Consider the following 15,784-nt stretch of genomic DNA (forward strand, 5'->3'; position numbering starts at 1 on the left):
GGTTTTCGAAATAGTAAAACACAAAAATAAAAGGAAAAAGAAACTTTATTTAGCACCATAAATTTACAGTAAGGAACTTCATTGTTTTATGACGTGAAATATTTATTTCTGAAAGTAATTTCGTAAAAATGTGGCATTTTACCGCCCTAGTGCTGGAAAGCAAAAACAATTTTCCTATCGAAATGGATATTGTAGCACTGAAAACGAATGCGAAAATAGCGAAAATAGCTCTGTTACAAGAACAAATTAGGAAAAATAATATAAAAACCTCGTTCATAAGGCCATTTAGGCACTCATCCATTACAAAACCGCAAAGCCGCTCGTTTTATAAACTTGGATTCGTGCTTAAGAATTTGCCTTATATACACTATTTTGATCATGACCTAATTTCAACGCAGTCGTGTTCTGCGAATACAATCAAATTATCCACCTGAACAATATTCACAACAAAAAATTGTAAAATAGTGAAAAAGTCGATAATGAGAACCACAGAACATTCGTGGAATCGCCAAAATCTCGTGATGCTTCAAATTAAATTATCAGGAGGAAATTATTAAATGAAAACACGAAAACAACAATTATTATAATTACTGCGACCTCTGTTTGGTATTTTTTTTCCAAATAAAAAAACATTTGGATCGAAAAAAAACATTTGAAAGTAGAAGTATTACATTAATACTTTTTTTTTGGACTATATAATATATCCAAGAATGAATAAGAAATGCAATAAACTGTTTGTAAAAGATCAATGGTAAAGCCAACTAATAGCTTTATGACTTTGCAAATTCGCACTAATAAACGATCTTTCAACATTAAGAGGACATAAACTGAAGAAGTTTGCTCAGAATTACATGAAAATAATTATTTCTGAGGCCGAACACTTTTGTCTCAGACTAGAACGCACAGGAGAATTATACGTTTGATTTGTCTGAATACACAATATTATCTTAAGGCAAATACAAGTTGTACAAGAAATCACTCAGAGTAGTACCTGGAAAGTGAGATTTATCTGCGCATACAATGAACAGATAAGAACTGAAATGGTACATTCAAATATCAAGAAATAACGACTATGGGTAGTTTTTCCTAGAATGTAGACAGTTTTGATTTGTCTGGATATACAACATTATCTGAAGAAACATCCAAGTTAACATTAAACAAAAATGCAGTGGAGTCATACTTAATTACAACTCATCAACACAGCAACTCCACTGACTTAACATCTCCAAATACAACATTATCAAAAAGTTCAACCAGAAAGTCACAGAAGACAGAATTGACTTTTTTGAAATTACATAATATTTGTCTACGAATGTAGTAATATTTGCGTGAATACATGTGACTTCCTGCCTGAATTACACTTCAGTTACCACTTTCAAGCACATATATCAACAGAATCCAATAAATTGTGTAATGACTTGGCAGAAAACTTCAGCAAGCACATCATCCTGCTTCTTCATGTTCATCTCTTTTTTCAAACAGTGGACTTCAGCACCTCCTTTACAATCATATCTACAATTAAGAAAGTCAATTAGCTAATTAAACAAAAACTTTTTACGACATACCCATCATGGAAAAGTTCGACGTTTTTTCATTGGTCATATTTGAACAAAACTGGCACCACAACAAAACCTTTTTCTTTCATTGTTGTGGAGAGTGAAGAAATGCCCCAACACCCATAATTGTAATCACAAAAAACGAGAAAAATTAGTAAAAATTAAACCACTTTTCATCATTTCGGCAACTTTGACATGATGGCATTTGACAGATGGCAGACAACACAAGTTGACTAGTCAAGAAAAAACTCCAAAAATCCCTATTTTGACCTTCCACTTTCAGATAGTTGCATTAAATTAAAAGACAATAATTATAACTCTTCCGTACATTTCTTACCCTTAAGATTTCCCACGAGCTAAACATTTTTGCCATTATCTCAATATTTAAATCATAAATTTAGCAGTTGTATTTATTACCAACCTCGAAAACAAAAACCCCCAAATATTTTTGAACTTCTTTATTACAGAAATAAATTAAACAAAATTTTCACACCACCTTACGTTTCAAACCTCCTATTGTTACTCCGCTTCTTCTTTTTCATCCTCTTCGACACAATCACAGAGATAATAATCGCGATGACAGCCCCTAGTAACGCCAACCCGATATACATGCTAATATGCTCCATGGGATGATTGGGGCCGTCTAAATTCTCTTCGACATGTTCGTGTTTTGGGGGTAACGGCGGTTCTGTATCCTCCTTGACTTCATTCACATCCGTACTGGTTTCTGCTGGTAGCAACTCTTTAGCTTCGACTTTGATTTTAACAGGCCCTTTAGTTGTTTTGGGCTTCACTGTCGTTGTTACGGGGACTTGATCCAACGGAGCAGTATCTAGGTAGTTCTCCAAAGGCGCGAAAAAGTCCAAAAGAGAGGACGCTGAGAGATCGTAAATTGAGTAGTAATTGACGATTGAAGAGGGCCAATCCGTGGAAGAGCGCTCATGCAACATTCCTCTGTAAAACGCATTTTTAAAAAGTTCCAAAATTAGGAGTGACTTACAAGAAGTTGTTATCCTGGCGTATCGAATCAACAATGCTGTCATTCGCTGATGGGTTCTTGTAGTATTCTAGGAACTGGAACTGGAGGATCGTCCCCAAAAACTTACTAGAACGATTTCATTACAACTTGCAGTAGTTCTAATTCAAGTACGCACCTTAAATATGGTTTATTTGATGTAAAGTAAGAGTCCCCCAGGAAGTCCGTTTCATTTCCAAGGATCCTTTTTACTCCTTGATACTCCTTTCTAATAAGAACTTTAGAAATAAGAAAAAACAATAAAATTTTTACCTCCGTTCCCACCAACTCTCTTCATATTTATCAAAACCGTGCTCCAATAAATGCAGCCTCCACTTATCCGCCGCTAGATAAAAAGGCAATCTGGGCAACGCTCTGAGCGCGATCAACAAAAGCTGCGTCATTTCATTGGAGTCCCCTTCGGAAAAGTGGCCCCAAATTCCAACATCATGCAAATTTTGCATTGCTAATACTGAGCCCATGCCTTTGATAGCTTCATCAATGACCGAATACCGTAAATTCGAACGAGCTAAATTTAAATAGTCGACACCTCGTAAAGCAACGTCCATCGAGACTTCAAAGGCGTCGAGATATGAGCCCCAGGAAACCTTATCGCAAGCAAAAAGCCTAATTTGAATAATAAAGGAACTTCAATGAGAGCATCAACTCACTCCGAATGTTCCCCCACGCAAAAACTAACGAGGTGGTTTTCACAAAACGACATGTTGAAGCGACTGTTGGTCCAAAATTTAGCCCCCAAAGGTCCCAACGACAAGTTCTTGGTCATTTGTTCGGCGAGCACATAAATATCTTTGATTTTCTACAACTTGCAATTGAAAAAAAATTGGGGAGTTGTCTCAACTTACGGTTTTATTGAGAAAGACTTCAGCATCGTGGTAAATCTGGGGATGGGGCAAAACAATTCCCGCAATAGAGCTCCAATCGTTTCCAAAGTGAGAACCTTAAACTAACGATCAGACAGACAAAAACCTTCTTGGTTCAGTACCTAGTAAGTAAACTGGAATTTCAGTCTCCTCTTCTGTGATGTTATGGAATTTGAAGAGTCTCTTCTTCACGAAAGCGTGTAGTTTAAAATACAGAGGCTTGATTTGCTCCCACATCATCTCAGCGAACTCGTAAGAGTCTTCTTTGTCCACCATCATCTCCCAGTACGCTTTCGCGTGGTCTTTCCCTAGAAGTAACAGTGAGAAGTGAAGAGAAATTGGAGAACGTACCATTTTGCTGGGCTGCTAAAGTGACGAGATTCAAAACATTGGGAAACTGTTGCCTCCTCCACGACACCAAAGTCTGCCAGGCAGCCCAACCTTTCTTTAACAGAGTCAGATTCTTAGAACTTTCCAGAATATCTTCATACCCTAAGAAAAATCACTAATTTGGTGTGCCGACTTTTATTCCAACTTACCCCTCTTAATGAACTGGCAGTCGCGACTGTTATTTTTACAATGAACTGTGGATGTGTGCATCAACTGATCGTTATTAACATCGAAAGACACTAACTAAAAAGAAACGAAACTATAGCATCATACACGGAGGTGCTAGCCACTTTTTCACCTACAGTACTCCAGTCTTTTTCTCTCAGTAACTCGTCTCCGGGGGTTACAAGAAGCGTCCAATTCTTCAGGAGCTCTTGAGGAACATCATTTTCTAACTGCCGCAAATTCTCGGAGAGGAGTTTTAGGAGGTCGGCGTGAGTTTCCCTCACTTTAAGCTACCAAAGAAAAGAAATTACAAGAAGAATTGTGATGTGGTGGCGTTACCTTGTCGTCGAAAGTGTTCGAGATTAGCGACGATTTAACCACTTGAGCTACATTTTCGCAGTCGTCCTGTAATTCTAAGTTTGCGATTTCCAGTTCCGCTTTGACTTTTTCGGAGTTTTCGTATTCTTGAGCTTGAGAAGTTAGACAGAGAGAGAGGAGAAGAATTGCTTCTAGGAACTTGAGAGTGATGGTCATTTTGGGCTGGAAAAACGAGAACTATAAAGTTTGAGCGGTAATTAAGAGGATTCGATCAAATTTAGTCAAGGATCCTTTCTCTTATTCATTTAAAAAACGTGGGAAATTGGAATTCAATAAGCGTTTAAAACCTGCGGTTCTTATCTAATCAGATCAACATTATAAAGTTCCGTAAGATTTCGAAGGTCTAAGGTTGAGATTTAATACTTTACAAATAAGTTAAATGATTCAAATTTTCACAAATTGTACGAAAAAAACATTTCCATAGAGAAATGATTCAAATTCGCGCTTCAATTTTGACCCTCATTATCAATCCAACGTAATATTTACTCTCTGAGATTGACTGACACTTTTGATGTCCACAAAAACAGGTTCAAGGTGACCGACAGAAAACAATTACGACTATAAAACCCAGCTGAAACGGCCAAATTTTAGCTAGTCATTCTTATTATACTCACTAAATTCATAAAAACATTTTTAAAAGACACTAGAAGAAATTACACGTGGTCACCATGCTTCACAAAACAATTCTGAGTTCTCGTAATTAAAAATTGATGATTCACAACTGCATATTTCATGAACTTCAGCACGATGACAATTGTGGTGAAGGCGGGCGTTTTTATTTAGTGATAACGTTTCGATACTTCTAATTGACTCGGCTACAACAAACTGTTGATTTTGTTAGAGGAGACGCAGAGCAAGGAATTAGCACTTGAATTTATCTTAATACTGATAATTTGGTGCGGTGGAAGGTAAGCAACCTCATTGTACATCTAAGATGCAGTCAAGGATGAAGGTAAACGAAAGTTACGCAAGTGACAAACATGCGATATTAAAAATGTGAAAAATCGATAGTAAAAGAGGAAAAGAATGAGGTGATGAGATAACGAGTTTAATAACACTGTTATCTAATTTCGCTGGTGTTTTCTCGTTTATTTAGCAAAGAAGGAATTGCTCAAAATTTGATTAAAAAAACTGAAATTACAAACATTCTGAGATTACTAATACATAATATGATTAATTTACACTTTGATCCTTTGACTCATTTCCCTATAAATTAAAGTACAAATTCTAATCCCAAAAATCTCAGATAACGGTTATCTTACATGACGTACCTTAATCTAATCAGTCTTTTCGTTTGAAATCCTCGGAATCGTAGAAAAAGGAGAACTGCACATATCTATTGAACCGTAAAACTCTGAAATGAAGCACACAAAATTCTGGTTTAAGTACATATTGATGGCTATTTACAAGTAATTAAAAAGACAGTACCTTGAACTAATCCATGTTTACACAAAAAAAATATTGGGGAAATAAAAACTGTGCCGCACACTTCTTAGGTTAGAATAAACAATCAATCGTCAAAGTTACGATGGTGTATAAAGTCACTATAAATTGGTATGTTGGTTTTGACACTTCCGTGACTATTAAAAGATTTCCCGTATTAGTATTAAAAATTAGGGTTTATTTTAATTGAAAAAACAACTTTGAGCGGATTTAGCTTTCATCTAATGTATTTTGTAACAAATAACATTTAAGCAACGCCCAAGTGTAGATTGAGAACAGATGTGTATAATTGGTTGCCTAAATTTTAGAAAATTTAAATTTTTGGATCAAAATTCGAAACTTTAAATTATTTTCAAATATTTTAAGACACGTTTTTGTGCCTTTTAAATTTTTTGCCTTTAACTTTTTTACAGTAATTAAACTGACTAATTTGGCTAATCAGTATGCAATTAACTTTCTTATGTTTTCAATAAAAAAGTAATTATTGCAGTACAACTGACCCATGCACGCTATCAAAGTGGAAGTTTCTATTTTCATTCCGACCTTACCACTATCTGATAACCGCTTGCAGAATGATTCTGAATAGAGGACGAATTATAAAACAAGCCTGAAGCCAACCCTGGCGTCTCATGACTAAAATTTTCAGTGTAGTCTGTTTTTGTAAGCGATAATAAAATTACAGTTACACAGAAAGGTTACTTATGTCACTGGTTTTTACAATTACAGTGGTTTTCACTTAAGTTATCACATTATCACTAAATTACCTCGCTCACTAAATGTTAAAAATTCTGTCCACTTGTGAAATTCTGTCCGAAAACCTGATTAATTATCCAAAAGTGTGGTCTGGTTAGACCAAATCCCGTCACTTTTATTTCTTATCACAAAACCAAAATCACAGGAAAACGCCTCATTAAAATAATAAATGTTTTCCTTCGCTTGTTTCATAATAATACAACTGCTTGGAGCGGTTCTTGTACTAGATTTTTATTTTAATTTATTAACCGCGTTAATTTGAAATAAAAAAAGACAGTCGCACTATACCTCCTGTTTAAGGCAAGTTCACATTAGTCGTTCTTCAAACTTCGACGAAGCCGGTGAACAAAAGTGAAAAGGCGCCAATCTTAAAATAAGTGACCTTAAAAGAAAGAAAGCTTGACCCTGCCCTACACAACAAAAGCGCGCCCACCTATTTTACAATAATTTATTTAGGTCAGGGCCGTACTTATTGCGATTATGATTTTTTACCTTGATCTTAGTAAATGTTAGGTGTGCTGTAAGTTGCAATTAGTTCGAGGTGCACAATTAGAAGTGTTTTCGGCGCGAGTGCTTCGAGAAGATGAATGAAAGTGATTTGCAATTGGCTAAGGCCATGGTGGCCAATGAGAAGATGTGCTCGCAGAATGGTACACCAGGGAGTAGTCCGACTCCACTAAAAAAAACGGTGGTCGGGAAAGCGATGGAAAAACTCAACACTTTTCGGTGAGTTGATAAAAAAATTGAAAATTCTGACTTGCTTTACTTACAAATGAGGAGAGATACAGACCCACGAGCCCGGGTAGCTCAGTCGGTAGAGCATTGGACTTTTAATCCAAGGGTCCAGGGTTCAAGTCCCTGCTCGGGCGGCCTTATTTTTTTCTTATTTTTACCTATCAAGAAATTATTAATTTTTTAGTAATTAATTTCGTCACTTCTTTTGCAACTAAAATCGTTATTGTGGCGCCTGAAACTATTTTGCATGTTATAATCGTTATCACTGGTAAATGACCGAAAGCGCTATAAATATGCCATAAAACTAGAGTTATATCAATTAATTTGTTTAAATGATAAAAATTTGCATTTTTATTATAATGTAATGTGTGATTGAATTACAAAGTTGATGGTCGTAAAAATCAACCTTCGATAGCTCAGTTGGTAGAGCGGTGGACTGTAGCGGTCGTGATCATAGACATCCATAGGTCGCTGGTTCAAATCCGGCTCGAAGGAATCTTTTTTTTTTTTGATTAAAATTGAAATAAATCTTTTATGTTTAATCAAAACAAATTGTTATATTATTTATGGTGATGTAAATTATCCCTGTCATTATTTATTAGTTCCTTGATCTCAACCTATTTATTTTTAATAAAAATTAAAATACAATTAAAATTTTTGTGTTTACCTTAACTTGTGGCAACATTGTTTTACCCCCAGAACCCGTTTTTTATTAAAATCCTTTATTTATAATTTTGCTTTGATTCCGGGCGTCTGTTCAAAAGCTCTCGTTTCGAAGTCGCTATGTATGGCACTGCTAGTGTAGTGGTATCATGCAAGATTCCCATTCTTGCGACCCGGGTTCGATTCCCGGGCAGTGCATCCGTTTTTTTTTTTTAAATTTGCGTTACGTAATGGTTGAATTTTTTTTTAATTGGCACACGCTCATGGTACAGGTCTACCAACATTCTTCATAACTTTGTGGCCGCTTATTTTCTCAGTCCGGTATTGATTTTGAACAAATCTATTTTATTTTCCCCTCCTATCCTTTATATTAATCAAGTTTTAATGAGAAATTCAAGATGAAACAATAAATAAGACTAGCAATTAATTTTAACGATAATTTGTAATTTGTCAATTATTTAATGATGGAAAGTCGAAAATAAATATCTCTGTTATTGCGCATAAATGTTAATAATAATGAAATGAAGTATTTAAAATGGACAATTTAGGCAAAATATGTACTTAAATTTGCATTCAATTATTCTCGATAAATACAGTCAAAGGTCGAAAATTAAATTTTATTTCTTATGTCACCTTGTTTAAATTTTGTAATTGTAAAAGGGTACAATAAGAGAACAAAAATTATTCTTGATGGGGTCATCTACAGGATGGACAATAAAACACGTCAGCGTTTTGCCTTATCACTATCATTATTTGTAGTAACCATCTGTCATGTTATGTCATCGTAACAATAAATTGGTTCTTCACCTCATGTTGTGTCAAGCACAATTATCTGCGTTAACACTAAAGAGAAATTTCCATATTTGTATACAATGCGCGCCTCCAAATATGGCTTTCGTCATTGAGTGATATTTTTGATCAGAAATTTTAAATGAGGAACGTGCTGATCTTATAGCTGATGCTATCATGTGATCAAATAAATTTCTTTTTGCTGGTATATTTGGGAAAAAAATTCATGTCGTTACTAACACCATCGCAGAAGTTTTCATGTTTGAAAACCAAATATTTGAGAGATTTGATAGTTTTCAAGCAAGAAACCGACAAACAAAATGTGGCTTGCCTAAACTGAGAATTTAATGAATAAAACACACCATAGAATTTATCATTTTATAAATTTTTGTTCAAAAACTGACCATCTTTAAAATTGCCAGAAATAAATGCGTTTTGATCAGATCCCTACTTTCTTAAAAAAAGTTGTATAGAATCGGGAGTGGTCACAGGCAAGCCCGGCCCTGCATCGATGTTCATCGACCGGTTTCAAACGAATACTTTCATTTAACCCACGCCGGTTGTGGTTTGTGATAAACATAAATGATAACGAGCAAAATAAAATAATAATTTATTGATTACTGTCGTGACAACTTTTAGAAAATTGGGTTTAGGTTAGGCCACTTTGTAACCACTAATGTATTGAGTGTTGCATAACTCTTTCTTAAAGACAGAAAAAAAAAGTTGTTCCGGTACCGGGAATCGAACCCGAGCCTCCTGGGTGAGAGCCAGGTATCCTAGCCACTAGACCATACCGGATTTGTGATTCGGTATTTCACAACGTTGTTTTTCTACTACAATTTCGCAAACCTCGTTTTCCTTTATGTGCAAGTTGCATTGAATCGCAATTTTGCTTACTTATGATAATCACCCTTAAAAAATTGGTTTTTATCTTGGGCAAAAGTTTTCGATTCCTTCTGTATTAGGCAAACATGAAACTGAAACATAAATGGAATGTCACATTTCACTCACCTTCTCTGATTCTCGGACATTGGGCGTATTTTCGAGCTTCGGAGTAGCAGGATAGCAGGAATGCAAAATGCACAAGGATTGGTAACAAATGGGCTGAAATTAGGGTGTTGTACTAAATAACAGGAGACGAAAGCAAGTGCGATGGTGGTGTAATGGTCAGCATAGTTGCCTTCCAAGCAGTTGATCCGGGTTCGATTCCCGGCCATCGCAGCTTTTTTTTGCCTTCAAACTCAAAAACCACAGACAGCTGTCAAAAAAACAGAAACAGGATGCGTCATTCTTTTTTTTTCAGCCAATTTGACCCCAATGTAATAAAAATATTTATTTGCTTGAATGATTTCAGTCAAGGTTCGGTCTCCACGTTATAAATTTAGCATGTGGTTACATCATTTGAGCGCTTAATTATCGATAATAAAACGCAGTAAATAAACATTTTGCAGTTTTGCACTTTCGTGTTCCTGCTGTCACTTGTCAATTATCCGTCACCTGTCACCTGTCAAACCCCCAAAATGACGTGTCCGTGGAAACGCTCAAGCCCTTGATAGTTTCTCATTCTTTGTGTTTATGTGTGAGGTGTCCTTTTTTTGTCACATCCTCTCCTCCTTGATCCGCCCCTGTTATCCAATCCGTCAAAATGTCATTGTGTCGTTCCTAACCTAAATCCAACCAAAATAAATCTTGTCCTGCGCTATGATGGCATCTTTGTGGGCTGGTTCGGACGTGGATTTGTCAATTTTGCACCAGTGCAGGAGAGCTGAAAGGTTAGAATTCAGATTGGCCTGTTTGCATAAACAGAAAATCACTGATTTGGTGTGCGAAGGGGAAATTCACAAAGTCAGGCAACGTAGAAGACGGTCAGGCACTTGGCCGTAAGTTAATTTATGTTTAATAGGTTATGGGAAAAATGGGGCTAAAACAGTCATAATGTAGATAGTAAGTTTAAAACCATTTATGCAAGAATTTCGAGCAATCCGGTATGGTCTAGTGGCTAGCATACCTGGCTTTCACCCAGGAGGCTCGGGTTCGATTCCCGGTACCGGAACTTTTTTTTTCAACTTTTTACGTTTACAAAAACCCACACATTCCATTAAACAATTATTTAGGACCCCGCGATATAAATCTGCGGTTACCATCTATTTCTAGATTCGTTAAACAGAGACTAGACTCATTTTTAGAGTGGCCACGATACGATGCATAACAGAGTTTCGCGATGTGTGAGCATGTTAGATACAAAAAAGTCCATCAAGTTGTGTTTTTTTTTAGTTATATATTTTTATTTATTGTTGGGTTTCCAGGAGGACGAGGTCTTTGAACGCTCCATCACCCATACAACAATTTGGGCCATGTGGTCGCATCATGAAAACTTCCGCCATGGTCATGTAAGTACTAATTATTTTTTAGAGTATATTTAGAGACACGCTATGCGAAAAAAATTTCTTTTGCGTATTTTTCTGTATTTTAAGGAGGCTCTAAATTTATTTACACGTTGGTAATTCTGCTATGTCATTTGTCAATGTTTGACTTTTCTTAGCCTTTAACTATCAAGTCTGACAGAAATACCAACACATTTCTTCAAATTAAAGAATGTGTAAAATGTTATAATTAGCTGTCCTTGATTCCATCGTTGCTTACCGATATGTAAATAAAAAAATTACCTCTAGACATCGCATAACAATTATTTTTAATTAATTAATTGTGATTACAAATTGCCATCGGGCGTCCTTACTAACTTTACGTTTATTCTCAACATATACCATATTTACTGCGTCGTTAATGTAAATTAACTTCCAAGACCTATTTTCCGACTAACAAAAACGATAAACCCCAAACAACATCATAAACCAGAAGTCAATATTCTGATTACATAACTCTTTACGTCATCTTAAGGAAGAGAAATTACTGTCAATAGTGCACGTGCATCTCAGTTAAAGTCCAATTTGACTAAGATTATCTCCGATTCGAGGTCGTTCCAAGTCATCGAAAAAGAATGCTCAGTTTTATTCTTTTTAATTGTTTTATTTTCATAAAAAAATATTGTCAAGTTTAATACGATAATCAAAGATCCAAGACCCTGAGTTCAATGAAAATCGAAGAATTTTACGCATTGTGATTTCATACCACGCACCAGGATCTCGTAAGGTTCTTGTCGGAAGAGTAGTCAAACATTACAAAACTTGCTAATTGACAGTTTATTAAGAGAATAAACAAAATGACTTGCTGTTTGCCAAATTTTTTACACTTAATTGTAGATTCAACAGCTGGAACGACCTACCGCACAGTTTTTTACTGTTTACATAAAGCATGAACATTGGAACTTCAAATTTGCCGCCTTAGAAGCATTTGTCCAATGAAATGCGTTGAGTTTTTAATGAACCATTCGGAACAGGAGAATTAACCAATTAAATTCATTGAACTTTTTGACATTCAGGCATACCAACACAAAGTGTAAATCTAGTACACTATAAAGTAACAATAACACAATACATTGTCCATGAAAATGACTACAATGCTTCTAATTGCAGTCGATGAATTCATATTAATTCACGTGACGTGCGGCTTTTTAATTTAAAATTACGATAACCCTGATTAGGTTAAAAAGGCTAATATTTATTTTAAACGACTCATTTGATTACATTTGTTAATTTTACAAGTTTGCTGGAAACAATGACTAAGACAGTGTTGTTAATTTCTTTAGAATACACAAAACAGACGTTGCGGGTGATTCAGACTAAGTATTGGCAGTTAGACTAAAATAGCTAAAGAATGCAGTTTGGTGCAGATTTGTTATTGCGTTATTGCTGGCAGTGACCTTTTTTTATTATCTTTTAATTAAAGACTTTGGAATTTTAAATGTGTTGGTAGCCCTGAGAGTTGATTGACAGTCTTACCAACATTTAAAATTGTTAGAAGCCCACTGTGTTGGATTACTCCAAATATTATTCCATTGTCTAATCCGGGGAAGATAAGTTTGTTGTTCAAACACCTTAAATTGAAGGCCACTCGGAAATTAAACCAAACAGATGTTAATTGTGTTTATATTGGGTTTTTTAAGTATCGAACCAAAAAATCGTACAATTAGCCGTCGATGTTTTTCTTTAGCAGCGGATTTTCCCACGGAATTTACCAAACAAAGAACGGAAGCCCCTTGTGACTTCATAACAATACCGCCCGTTTGTTCTAGAAAACCCACGATTTGTGTTTAGTCATTATCATTGTCGAAAAATCGAAAATCCTCTTAGTATCGCAGATAGTGTCATTTTCATTATAATCCCTGCAAATCATGTCCCCCTCTACTTTTCCGCAGGATCGTACCGGCAAATTTTCCTCATTCTCCACGCAACGTTCTATAAATTTCGATCGCCTTAATTCGACCCTGTAGTGTTTAATTTTTTATCGATACCGCCGGAGGTCACTCGACAGCCGACTCGTGCCTCGTGCGTGCGAACATCACTCAAATTTTATTTCTATATCTGTGCGGTCGCGTAGTACTTAAGTACCTACTTTTTAAAAAGAAATGTCACCGTCGCTGTGCGATAAGTGCCATTTCGGTCACTTCTAGTCCTTTATTCTCTCATTCGTATTATTAGACTGTGATATTTTTGCGTTGGTTTCGAAAATGGTGGCGAACGGTACTGTGATCTGCGGCCCTTTTGGCGACGACAACGAAATCAACAATAATTGCGCCATGAAGAAGTACCAATACAGGTTTGATTTTTTTTTTTGGTTTTCATGTAAATGAGGAGGTTTTAATCGGTAATCGGTGAATTGATTATTTCGTAGCCTTGAAAATGGGTTTGTTTCCAGGACCATTCAAGATCCGGCCAGTCAGAGGTTGACTTGGTACAAACCACCGCTGACTGTCTTGGTCATCAAGAAAGTCAGAGATGCGTCGGTGCATTTGCCTTTCGTGCAGCTGGTCCAGTGGCTTATCGAGGTATTTATTTGGAATTTCGCTTTGTTTTTTCGATAAATTTGCACGATATCGTCACGTTGGAGATAATTATTTGCGTTAATTTGTATGGAAAACAAACAGGAAAATATTGGATTGCTTATCGGCGAAGGGAAGCCGCAGTGTCAACAACAAAAAAACATAAAAAGTCCGTGTTTGCGTAGCTCCAACGTTCATTTGCTTAAGATAAAAACGCAATAAAGAGGATTTTCTCTAAGTGGGGCAAGAACAATAATGTTGTTTTCTTCTAGGAGAAGCGGATGCTGGTGTTCGTGGAGGCCGCCGTCCTCGACGAGCCGCTCCTCGACGGGTACAACGCCTTCACCACAATCAAAGACAAACTCATGACTTTCCGCGACGGCAAAGACGATCTCACCGACAAAATCGACTTTATCATTTGTTTAGGCGGTGACGGTACTCTTTTGTACGCGAGTCATCTTTTCCAACAGTCCGTGCCTCCCGTGATGGCGTTCCATCTCGGTTCGTTGGGTTTTTTGACTCCTTTCCAATTCGACAACTTCCAGGAGCAAGTGAATAATGTTCTGGAAGGTAACGCCGCTTTGACTCTTCGCAGTCGTCTTCGATGCATCGTGATGCGGAAAGGGGATGATGAGAAGATTTCGACCAAGCAACCAACGAATCTGTTGGTTTTGAACGAGGTGGTTGTCGATAGGGGACCATCGCCGTATCTGTCGAATATTGATTTGTTTTTGGACGGGAAGCATATTACTTCGGTTCAAGGAGATGGGTTGATTGTTAGTACACCGACGGGGAGTACGGCCTATGCGGTGGCGGCGGGGGCGTCAATGATCCACCCCAGCGTCCCGGCGATTATGGTCACTCCGATTTGCCCCCATTCGCTGAGTTTTCGCCCCATTGTGGTCCCAGCCGGGGTGGAATTAAAGGTAAGAAATAGAACAGTATTGTCAATATTTAATTTTGAGGTCAATTGATTTCCGTATCGTCTTGAAATAAACAGTACTTTCATTCAGATATCGGTTTCGCCCGATAGTCGCAATTCCGCCTGGGTGTCTTTTGACGGCCGGAACCGCCAAGAACTGTTACACGGTGACAGGTAGGTCCCCAGTTCGGCCTACCATCACCACCGTTCCAGCAACACTTACCACAATTCTTTACCCGTTTTTTGCAGATAACGCCCAACACGGAAGCTCGGAATTCAGCCTACGTCTGCTTCGACGGTAGACATCACCAAGAGTTAAAACCTGGTGATAGGTGTGTTTCTAAGTTGCATTAACGGTGGTGGTGGCGCTTTTGCTGAATTTTACCTCGCAGTATTCTCACACCTTCTTTGTAGTTTAAGGGTAACAACTTCGGTTTATCCAGTCCCGAGTATCTGTTCCCAAGATCAGATCTCCGACTGGTTCGACTCTCTGGCCGAGTGTCTTCATTGGAACGTCCGGAAACGACAGAAGCATCTTGATGAATTGACCGATTTGACGCATTCTAGTTCGAATGATACTTTGGATTCGTTGGAACAAGCTGAGTTAATAGAGAAAGATAGCTAGGAGGTGTTTTTTTCGATGAGCAATATTGTTGAGGTGAATTGGATTTGGGGGACTTGTTTGATTGCACAGATTTGCTTTTCTGGTTCCCCATTGTCTCTCTTTTGATGAAAACGTGATAAATTTATTAGTTTGTATTTTTGTATTTTTAAAGCTCAGGTTAGGGTACTTAGTACTTAGTTTTTCAAATTTTCTATTGTTACCGATCATGTTTTATGTACATATAGAGTGCACATCGAATAGGACCAATTGAGCGTGCCAATCTTATTTATTTCGTATTTATAGCACGTTTGAGAAAAATTTTAAAAAAATATTGTTGGGATATTAAAAGACGAGTTGCATTTTTTAAAATCGTTTCATTTCAAAACTCCAAAAGAATGCTAATCAGATAAAAACAAGAAATACTAAAAGTGCGTTGATTCTTGAATTATTCTCAAAAGTACCAAAGATTCTCGAGGATTCCTGAGGAGCAAAAGCAGTCCTCAAAAACTCTGAACAAAGCTAAAGAATCAATAACAATTTACGAATAC

The 15,784-nt window shown here is 36.8% G+C and overlaps 2 protein-coding genes, 1 long non-coding RNA gene and 6 other non-coding genes across 17 annotated transcripts; 6 read left to right on the forward strand and 3 right to left on the reverse strand.

Moving 5' to 3' along the window:
• Positions 1–27: 27 nt before the first annotated feature.
• On the reverse strand, positions 28–1,780 carry LOC148171531 (uncharacterized). The gene is made up of 2 exons (XR_015770381.1): positions 1,566–1,780; positions 28–1,512 (listed from the first exon to the last, which is right to left on the reverse strand). It is a non-coding gene; the product is annotated as an uncharacterized LOC148171531 (long non-coding RNA).
• A 219-nt stretch (positions 1,781–1,999) lies between these two features.
• LOC148171532 (angiotensin-converting enzyme-like) lies at positions 2,000–5,958 on the reverse strand. Of its 3 annotated transcripts, XM_088042524.1 has the most exons (13): positions 5,817–5,958; positions 5,660–5,742; positions 4,350–4,550; positions 4,148–4,300; positions 3,995–4,088; positions 3,807–3,947; positions 3,578–3,763; positions 3,438–3,532; positions 3,243–3,391; positions 2,845–3,198; positions 2,711–2,800; positions 2,557–2,661; positions 2,000–2,510 (listed from the first exon to the last, which is right to left on the reverse strand). In XM_088042524.1, exons 3-13 carry the CDS (start codon positions 4,542–4,544, stop codon positions 2,054–2,056), a joined length of 2,019 nt encoding a protein of 672 aa, XP_087898650.1. In that variant the 5' UTR covers positions 4,545–4,550; positions 5,660–5,742; positions 5,817–5,958; the 3' UTR covers positions 2,000–2,053. The 3 variants fall into 3 exon arrangements, with proteins under 3 accessions (XP_087898650.1, XP_087898651.1, XP_087898649.1); XM_088042525.1 differs by lacking the exon at positions 5,660–5,742; XM_088042523.1 differs by lacking the exons at positions 5,660–5,742; positions 5,817–5,958 and adding an exon at positions 5,003–5,235.
• Positions 5,959–6,895: 937 nt separating this feature from the next.
• Positions 6,896–15,605, forward strand: LOC148171533 (NAD kinase-like). Of its 7 annotated transcripts, none has more exons than XM_088042540.1 (6): positions 6,896–7,310; positions 11,078–11,161; positions 13,587–13,716; positions 13,983–14,636; positions 14,882–14,964; positions 15,047–15,605. In XM_088042540.1, exons 1-6 carry the CDS (start codon positions 7,168–7,170, stop codon positions 15,255–15,257), a joined length of 1,305 nt encoding a protein of 434 aa, XP_087898666.1. In that variant the 5' UTR covers positions 6,896–7,167; the 3' UTR covers positions 15,258–15,605. The 7 variants fall into 7 exon arrangements, with proteins under 7 accessions (XP_087898666.1, XP_087898665.1, XP_087898664.1 ...); XM_088042539.1 differs by lacking the exons at positions 6,896–7,310; positions 14,882–14,964 and adding exons at positions 10,167–10,651; positions 14,724–14,806; XM_088042538.1 differs by lacking the exon at positions 6,896–7,310 and adding an exon at positions 10,168–10,651.
• On the forward strand, positions 7,381–7,453 carry TRNAK-UUU (transfer RNA lysine (anticodon UUU)). The gene has a single exon. It is a non-coding gene; the product is annotated as a tRNA-Lys (tRNA).
• On the forward strand, positions 7,725–7,814 carry TRNAY-GUA (transfer RNA tyrosine (anticodon GUA)). The gene is given in 2 exon segments: positions 7,725–7,761; positions 7,779–7,814. It is a non-coding gene; the product is annotated as a tRNA-Tyr (tRNA).
• TRNAG-CCC (transfer RNA glycine (anticodon CCC)) lies at positions 8,110–8,180 on the forward strand. The gene has a single exon. It is a non-coding gene; the product is annotated as a tRNA-Gly (tRNA).
• On the reverse strand, positions 9,498–9,569 carry TRNAE-CUC (transfer RNA glutamic acid (anticodon CUC)). The gene has a single exon. It is a non-coding gene; the product is annotated as a tRNA-Glu (tRNA).
• Positions 9,921–9,992, forward strand: TRNAG-UCC (transfer RNA glycine (anticodon UCC)). The gene has a single exon. It is a non-coding gene; the product is annotated as a tRNA-Gly (tRNA).
• On the forward strand, positions 10,753–10,824 carry TRNAE-UUC (transfer RNA glutamic acid (anticodon UUC)). The gene has a single exon. It is a non-coding gene; the product is annotated as a tRNA-Glu (tRNA).
• Positions 15,606–15,784: the final 179 nt, after the last annotated feature.

Source organism: Gnatocerus cornutus, chromosome 7 (genome assembly GCF_029298725.1).
Source record: "Gnatocerus cornutus isolate USDA-ARS CGAHR chromosome 7, icGnaCorn1.1, whole genome shotgun sequence".
Classification (NCBI taxonomy): domain Eukaryota; kingdom Metazoa; phylum Arthropoda; class Insecta; order Coleoptera; family Tenebrionidae; genus Gnatocerus; species Gnatocerus cornutus.